General features: G+C 36.2%; 2 protein-coding genes across 2 annotated transcripts; one reads left to right on the top strand and one right to left on the bottom strand.

Annotated features, from left to right (window-relative positions):
* The first annotated feature begins 4269 nt into the window (after nucleotides 1-4269).
* Nucleotides 4270-7426, top strand: LOC115707607 (putative serine/threonine-protein kinase-like protein CCR3). Its single transcript, XM_030635621.2, has one exon. The coding sequence runs from the start codon at nucleotides 4683-4685 to the stop codon at nucleotides 7116-7118; it is 2436 nt and encodes an 811-aa protein (XP_030491481.2). The 5' UTR covers nucleotides 4270-4682; the 3' UTR covers nucleotides 7119-7426.
* A 1227-nt stretch (nucleotides 7427-8653) lies between these two features.
* Nucleotides 8654-9316, bottom strand: LOC115703783 (uncharacterized). Its single transcript, XM_030631015.2, has one exon. It carries the CDS (start codon nucleotides 9314-9316, stop codon nucleotides 8654-8656), a length of 663 nt encoding a protein of 220 aa, XP_030486875.2.

Genomic DNA, 9316 nt, shown 5'->3' with positions numbered 1-9316 from the left:
CTGATTGCCCAATACTTAGAGCAAGGTATTCTTCCAACTGACCGAAATAAAGCTAAGAGATTCGTGTCCAACAATTTTGGACATGAAATATAATTTTTAAGTCCAACAAAGCTAGACATGATACAAGCATCCCAATGGGTCCCATTGTTGGGAATTATTTTACCAGGATCTTAGATCTACTTACAAGTATGTTTATTAACATCCTAAATATGAACTTTCTAAAACGATAAAATAAACACATATAAAGTTAAGAAAACCTTACATTGATGCAGCGGAATAAATGTCTCCTTCCACTCAGATCTCTAACCCTTGATTCCTTTCAGTAGCAGAGTATAATCAAGATCTGAGCCCGAATCTCCTTCTTCTTCAAGCTTTGATCCTTCACAGTCTTCTAATCTATGATTGAGTTACTGCTTGCTGTGTGTGGGCACTTACTCTTTCACTAGGGTCACGAAAAAGATGAAGGGAGAAGAGAGAGAGAGATTTCGGCCAAGGTAGAGAGTGAGGAAGGCTCAGTTTTCTGAAGAGAGAAATTTCTGTCAGAAAGGTAATGAAAGCATGTGTAATTTGACTGAGCCATCACTTTCTATTTATAGGCAACTACTAGGTTTAGGTTAGGAATTATTTGGCATTAAAATAATGAAAATATTAATTTAAAAAAGCCTTTTAAGTGGCCGGCCATATGGTGTTAATGGGCCTCACTTAATTTTGCAATTTTATCAAATTTTATCTCTATTTTCTCAAAAACGCCAATTTTCCAATTCTAACCTTTTAAATGCCAAAACTAATTATTTAATAACTAAAATAGATTATTAAATAATATTGTCATTTAATTTAATTATTAATTAGACATATAAAGTCCATTAATAAATAAATAAACCTAGAAAACTCTTTTCCTTACAATTTCACCCCTGCTTAGTGAAAATTCATAAAATTAGACATAGTCTAACTTTAGAATTATAATTGACCAATCACGAATCAATTAATGAGTCTTACAAGCAGAATATTCTCAACTAGAATGGGGACCATGGATCTATATGCTGAGCTTCCAATAAGTGAACCAAATTTACCAAGTAAATTCCTACTTATTAATTCTTCGTTGAATCCACTCTTAGAACTTAGAATTGCACTCTCAGACTTATATAGAGCATATTGTATGTTTCACGATACCAATATACTATCTCATTTAACTATTGTTATAATCTTATTGTGATTTAAAGATCCTCTATATAGATGATTTACATCAAGATGAGATTTCTTTACCGTTCTCACCCCTCAATGTATTTTGCCCCTTAAAACACTTAGCTACCTGTAAATGGTGTTTAGTGATCTAATAATTAGTCAGTTAAACAAGAGCTCATCCATTTACTTCTATTTTCTAAGCTCGAAGGGAATCATCACTTAACTTCTATACACCAGTAGAAGCTATAGATTCCATATTTATGTTCAGCACTCCCACTCAATCATACTATCATGTTCCCAAAATATACGTATCACCCTGACCCAAAAGTAGGCTTAACTAATAAATCAAAGAACATGAATAGCACTCCTGAGTTGAGCCCAAGCATATCAGGATTTAGATTCTTTTTAATCTTAAGATCAACTACTGATATTGACTTGGAAAGATATGTATAACGGTAAGTTTGTAATATCTTAACTTAGTTGCAATATCGATCCAGTCCAATGTATACTCCATACATTCGAAACTAGTATACTTTACTAATGTCCTGGAAAGAACATAACACTTACTCCAAGTGTAAGTACACATCATCGCTGATTATCACATTAGTGTAAATCCAATAACACTGATGAAACAGGGACCAAAACTTTTGATTCATATGGTCACAATCACATTCCACTGTGTTGACGATACTGTAACTGTGAATAAACATATGATCTGGATTTAACTGATTTTGTGTGTATGAATGTCATAAACATATTAAACATATTAAACCATTAGCATGTAAAATTCATGCAAACATCAATCACTTCAAATTTCTTATATTGATAACTAATCAGATTGTAAAGAGTTTTATTTAGGGCATAAAACCCAACACCCATCACATCCAACATTGTTGGACATGAAAAATACCTCTTTCATGGCGTTGCATATCATATCTATCAACAAGAGGATGTGAAAGAGCTTTCATGACCAGTTTGATGGTCATCAATGACCCTTTCTGTAACAGTGTGTAATATATTGGTATGATAACATAATTTAACAATTTTATGTGTCCATTTAAGATAAGTATTACCTATGTGATGCAACATATCCATACACTTAGGGATTTTGACCTCCTTATAATAATATTTGATATTGGTTAGGAGATTATCGTCGTAGGCATGCTGTAACGAAAAGGAGAAGTTTAACCACACTCACACTCAACTTAGAAATGTTATTGAACGTTCATTTGGAGTTTTAAAAGCAAGATTTCAAATAGTAGATAAGATGGCTCCATATGATTTTTTACGTCCAATGAGATATTATTATTGCATGTTTTGCAATTTAGAAATTTTATCAAGAAAAAGTGTATCAATGATGAATTCTTCAATCAATTTGATCAACCTCAAGTAATCATTCTTGCAAGAAAAAAAATGTCAAGTAATCTTTGAGGAAGGACCAGAAAAAAAAATTGGAGGAAACAAATGGAGCCAGTTGGAGAGCAGAGGATGCACAGATCATGAAAAAATTGAGGAATGAACTTGCACTAAAGCTATTTCAAAAAAGAGAAAACAATACATATTTTAAATTTCTTAAAATTAATTATGTTTTGTATTTGAATATTTGTACATTTTTTAAAATATAATTTAATTAGTTCATTATATTATGTAATTTTTTAATTTGTGAATAAACTTCTAAGTGGTGGAAGTTTCTTTGGAAGCTCTCTCTTCCTCTAAAGATAAAGAATTTTGTATGAAAAGCTAGCGTGAATTTTATCCCAATTTATGCTAATTTAACTAGACATGAAATAAATGCTTCTAAGATATGTCTTATTTGTTTACGGAACAATGAAACAACTCTCCATTCCTTGTGGTTGTGTCCTTCCTTTAAATCTACTCGGCATGGGTAGGGTTTGAGGGGCTTGGATAGTTTGAAGATGGCATCTAATTTCTATGAACTTTTAGTTGGGGTTATGGATATTTTGTCTAAAGAAGAAGTTGAAGAATTTTTTGTTCTTTGTTCGAGAATTTGGTATCGTCGCAATACCTTTGTGCATGATAATAAGCTGATTTCTTATGAAATAGTTAGTAGCTAGGCTCTTAGCTATCTTTGGTGGTTCCAAGATGCCCAACACCACTCTGATCGATCGGTCCTAGTGAGTTCTCCACAGTCTTCTTCTTGTCATATAGCGGGAGTGAGTCTTGAGTTAAATTTGAGAGAGATTAATTTGTTTGTGGATGCTCACATTTTCTCTAAAAGGAAGAGGTTTGGCATAGGAGTGGTTGTGTCTCATCCCAATGGTGATGTGCTTTGTTATGCTGCTACTCCAACCGATGGCATAATTGAACCGCATGTGGCGGAGGCTTCAGTCCTGCTACAAGGTCTTCATTTTTGTAGGCGGTTTGGGTATAATCACATTTGTGTGTTTTATGACTGTTTGCATTTTGTAAATTCAGTCTCTAATAAGATGAAAGTTTACAATGAGTGGTATTGTTATTAATGATATTTTTCATGTTTAAAAGTCTTTCTCTCATATTTCTTATTCTCATTGTAAGCGAGCTAATAATATTTTTGTACATTCTTTAACTTAATAGGCCCTTTAGATGATTTTGAGTTTGGTTGTCTAATTATTTGCCTAACTTATTTTAGTTTTTCATGCTTGTAATGATCGCTGGATTTATGTAGCTTTATGCCTTTTTAATGACATTATTCATTTTTCCAACAAAAAATAAACACTAAAAAATACATTCAGAAATTAAAGAAAAAAAAACTGTCTAAATATTTAAACCAAACAAATTGAAATGTCTTGATTTAAAAAAGAAAAACAAATGCACCCCAAAGGTCCAAATATATGTTCTTAGGCAACTAAATTTTTGGGAATCTCTCAACTTTCTCTACATAGAAAAATCAAAGGTCTCCCAATGTGAAGCAAAGAGGAATGTGAATTCAAAAATAAAAAAAAACAAAAGTAAATCTCTTGTTATTTCTATTTTAGGGAGATAATTGTCCTTATTATTAATTTATCTATTAAAAAAATGACATCTCTATTTCATGCACCTTAAATTAAAAGTTATTTAAAGAATCGTATCACCATCCTCTTCTCCCTCTCTTTCTTTGATTTTTATTTTTTTTTGAACAATCTCTCTCTCGTTTTTTTTTTTCCCAGAAATCTCTCACAAATAATAATAATATTTATTTTCAAAAAAAAAAATAATATTTATTTTTAACAAAAATAAAAAAATAAAAATTATTGAAAAATTGAACCAAACCAAACACGGTTTAAAGGTATTTTAATTTTTGTATCACAAAGAAAGAGGGTATTTTGTTGAGGTTTTTGCTCGTTTCTGAAACTGAAAAACCAAGAAGAAGAACCTCTCTAACTCTATATTCTCTCTTTCACTCTGAAATCTCACACTCTTTTCTCTTCTTCTACCTCTGACCTCTCTACTCTCCCCCCAATGAAGCACACCAGACTACTGTCACCACCCACCACTCCCTTCATAAAGCCCCTACCTTTTAGATGACGAAAATACCCTCTTCCTCCTCCACCGCGGTCGCCGCCGTAACTCTCGTTGTCGTTGTTATCTTCATCTCTTTCATTATCCCCTCAACCTATGCCCTCGGCTCCGGCGACACTCTCGCCGTCACCTACTCCGGAATAGTCTGTGGGATAGTCGCCAATGAACAATGGCAGAGAATCATCTGCTACAGAAAAGGACAACAACCACTCGACGTATTTCCCAACGTGTCCTTCTCCTCCATTTCCGGTGGCCGGAACTCCATTTGCGGCATCAGGGCTGGTGGTTACACCATGCTTTGCTGGGACAATCTCTTGATGGAGAACACCACCTTACCCGTGAGGACGCAGAGGGTTTACTTCAACAACACTGTGCGACTGGAAAGTATCGCCGTTGGCGATCCCCATATTTGCGCGACGGTGGTAGGTACCGGAGCTCTGAAATGTTGGAGGAACGACAGTAGCTTTAAATTTCCGCCATCTGGGTCTGATCGATTCTCTTCAATATCATCTGGGTTGGGTTTTTCTTGTGGTATTTTGAGAGATAATAACAGGGTTCGGTGTTGGGGATCTGTTTCAACCGTTAATGATATACAGAGTGGGTTTGGGAATATGACTATGGCGAGTATTAGTGCCGGTGAATCACATGTTTGTGGGTTGAATAGTACTGGTTTTTTGGTCTGCTCAGGTAACAACTCTTCGGGTCAATTAAATGCTCCTATTGGCTCACCGTTCGAGTTTTATCGATTGTCTCTAGGAGCTAACCATAGTTGCGGAATCAGAAGAAATGGCTCGGTGGTTTGTTGGGGTGGTGGAGGGCTATTTTCTGTGGAAGCAATACAAGGGGTATCGTTCGAAACTATTGTTTCAGGTTTGAATTTCACTTGTGGATTAACAACGACAAACTTTTCTATCTTATGTTGGGGACCAGGATGGTCCAATAATGGTTTTGTTACGGATCCAAATTCAGAGCTTCCCTTACCAGAAATTCTTCCAGGACCTTGTGTTCAAACCATTTCTGGAAACTGCACTATATATCCTTTATCTCAAAAGCTCTGTTCCGGTAATGGAAATATTTGTAAGACATATTTTTCTCAAATCCCATCAACCCCACCACCGCCACAGCAACAGTCATTGCCGCCGGTTTTGCAGCCGCAGTCTTCATCTCCCTCCAGGGGTTTGAGGAAGGGTTTATTAGCATTCGCTATAGTGGGATCAGTTGGAGCTTTTGCCGGGGTTTGCACAGTTATTTACTGCTTATGGACAGGTGTCTGTTTCGGGAAGAAGAAAATCCATAACTCTGTCCAGCCCACGATCACCAGAGCTGCCAGCTCCAATGGCGGAGGCCCTACCACATCTAACACTAGCCCACCGTCTAGGTCTTCAACCATTAGGCGCCAAGGCTCCAGAATCATGAGACGCCAGAGGAGCGGAACTTCATCGAAACACGCAGACCGGGCTGAGGAATTCACCCTCGCCGAGCTTGCAGCCGCCACTAACGACTTCTGTTTAGAGAACAAGATTGGCGCAGGAAGCTTCGGGGTCGTCTACAAAGGCAAGCTCTCCGATGGCAGAGAGGTCGCTATTAAGAGAGGAGAAACAGGTCAGAAGATGAAGAAGTATCAGGAGAAAGAGATGGCTTTCGATTCGGAATTGGCTTTCTTGTCTCGGCTTCACCATAAACATTTGGTTAAGCTTGTCGGGTATTGCGAAGAGAAAGAAGAGAGGCTTCTGGTTTATGAGTACATGAAAAATGGTGCTCTCTACGACCATTTACATAACAAGAACAATGTCGAGAAAAGCAGTAGTTTCCTCAACTCGTGGAAAACTAGGATCAACATAGCTCTCGACGCGGCTCGTGGCATTGAGTATCTACACAACTATGCAGTTCCGCCTATAATTCACAGGGACATTAAGTCCTCAAACATACTGATCGATTCTAATTGGACTGCTAAAGTTTCCGATTTTGGATTGTCATTATTGGGACCTGAATCGGGTCGGGATTTTAGGCCGACGAAGGCTGCTGGAACAGTGGGGTACATTGATCCAGAATACTATGGTCTAAACGTATTGACGGCAAAGAGTGATGTTTATGGACTTGGGGTGGTTCTTTTGGAGATATTGACAGGAAAGAGAGCCATATTCAGGAATGCAGAAGATGGTGGCACGCCAATTAGCGTGGTGGACTTCGCGGTGCCAGTGATTAAGGCCGGTGAATTGGCGAAAATTTTGGACCAAAGGGTGGGACGGCCGGAGCTAAACGAAGGAGAGGCGGTTGAGTTAGTGGCCTATACTGCAATGCATTGTGTGAATTTGGAAGGAAAAGAGAGGCCAACCATGACTGACATTGTAACTAATTTGGAAAGAGCTTTAACTCTCTGTGATGACAGCCATGGCAGCATCTCTAGTGGTATGTTATTCTCTATTCATTCAGAATAGGAATGAACAACCATTAAAGATTTGAAAAAGAAAGAAAGATTGATTTTTTAAGTTAACGTTTTTCGTTTGAAGATAATTCTTGTGAGTAACACCATTTTTCTTTTCTCATTTTTCACCATTGTAAAGTTTAGGACTTTAACCTTCTTTTGAGGTCTTAGTTTAGAATTTCGTGAAACACTAACAACTAGAATGATTTTAAATGATTGATTTTCTTGTTTAGGGGGCTTATCTTTTTCACCTTTCACCCCCTCACATTATTTTGAAAGCCATCTTGAAATTCATAAACATTCTTTCTGTCTTCTACTTTACATTTTGTGTATTCTCTTCTCTAGCTATCTTGTTCTCATCACATGTGTATACTTCTACTTTTGTAAAATCCATCGATTGTGCGTAATTGCATATATTATATCCATAGTTGGTAATAGGACTATTACAAGCATAACTTTTTATCCAACAATCAAATTTTGTGCCTTATAATAATCTTGAATCTTGATTGGTTACTGTGGCTAGACCCACTCATAAATTGTAATCGTTCATTGTGGTCCCTAACTTGACAATTACAACTCTTAAACGATAGTGAGGAGAGAGGAGGCTCTTTTAAGAGATCAGCATTTCTATTGAGTATTAGGTACAGTGGTATCCTAACACTTTCTATATCGATTGGTTAACGATATTCTATTAAAGTTATTTTCTTAAATTATAATCTCTTTTAACATGTTTCTCTTAAGAAATTGTCTATTACAAAAGATTATGGCATGTACTCTTATGAATTTTGGAAAGAAGAAGGGAAACATCAAGCTTAGCCTAGGTGGTGTGTGAACGTGTTTCGAGGTTTGGCTTGTACAGTTGACGATGCATGTGATGTGTTCTATTCTGATTCCAAATATGTGTGTTTTTTTTCTTTTATCAAAAGTATGGTCCACGCTGGAAAAGGTATTTCTAAAAAGGTGGTCCAAACACTAGACAATTGAGTTTTAAAAGTTGGCTGTGTTTGACTCCTTATAATTGAATTAGTCAAAAGGGTGAGCCCCACTGGTTTCTAGACTTCTTTCTTCGTTTGACACGTGTAGGTACCAGATCTCATTCTTTCTGAATAAAAATTCCTGGTTCTTTTCATGGGCACTTTGAGGAAGACTTCACTTGAATGTTAACTGTAACTATGAATCAAGATCTCCCTTAAAAAGTTATGTGTGTCAAACCATTAAGTTTTACACGTTAATTAATTTTTTATTTATTAAAAAATTAACTATTTGTACTGTTTTTTTTCCCTTAAAATGTTTAAATTGATGTGTTACAATAACATTAATTTAATACACTATGAAACACAATCTTTTAACCGAAAATGTCGTAACTATATACCCATTAGAATATATAGCAAACTAGTTATCCACATGGCTATAATATATATTTTAGATATATATTGTGTAATTGTGTTATACGAGATGATGAAGAAGTTAAAGAATAATCTTTTTCTTATACATTAATTAAATTTAATTTAAATATACTTTTTTTTTTTTAATAAAAGTAAATTTTTATTAACCGGTAAAATCAACCAATACAATATTACGCAATTCAGGACTTAACTGATAATTTTGAAAAGTACGATCTGGAGAAAAATAAGAGCTACGCGCCAAACAATGGACGGCTTTGTTCACAGATCGTTCAACAAATTGAATAGCAACATGACTCAAAGAAGATAAAGCAATTCTGCAATCATTAACTAGTAAACCAAACTCAGATGGCATATACAACTCACTCTGGATAGCCTGAACACAGACCAAACTATCGGTTTCCAACAGAACATTTTGCCAATTATGACGTCGGATCCAGCTTAAGGCCTCTTTGATCCCGATGATTTCGACAATCTCTGGCCTAACAATTCCCTCCTCGCTACTAGTGAAGGCCTCGAGAACTTGACCAGCATGGTTACGGGCTAAGCAACCCATCCCAAAACGGCTAACATCATTAAATAGAGCACCGTCAACATTGACCTTGATCCGATCAGAAATTGGTATAGTCCAATGCACACGCGAAGACAGTCCTATCGAACTGTTAGACAACGAACTTGTCGTCCGTGACTGTGCAAAACGAAATTGATCAAGGAACGATCTTGCCGACAAAACCACTGATGCAGCAGTAGGAGATTTTTGTTGCCAAACAACCTCATTACAGGCCTTCCAGATACTCCATGTAACCAT

This window comes from Cannabis sativa, chromosome 1, assembly GCF_029168945.1.
Source record: "Cannabis sativa cultivar Pink pepper isolate KNU-18-1 chromosome 1, ASM2916894v1, whole genome shotgun sequence".
Lineage (NCBI taxonomy): Eukaryota > Viridiplantae > Streptophyta > Magnoliopsida > Rosales > Cannabaceae > Cannabis > Cannabis sativa.
The sequence above is the reverse complement of the archived record's forward strand: the minus strand, read 5'-3'. Positions and strand labels throughout refer to the sequence as shown.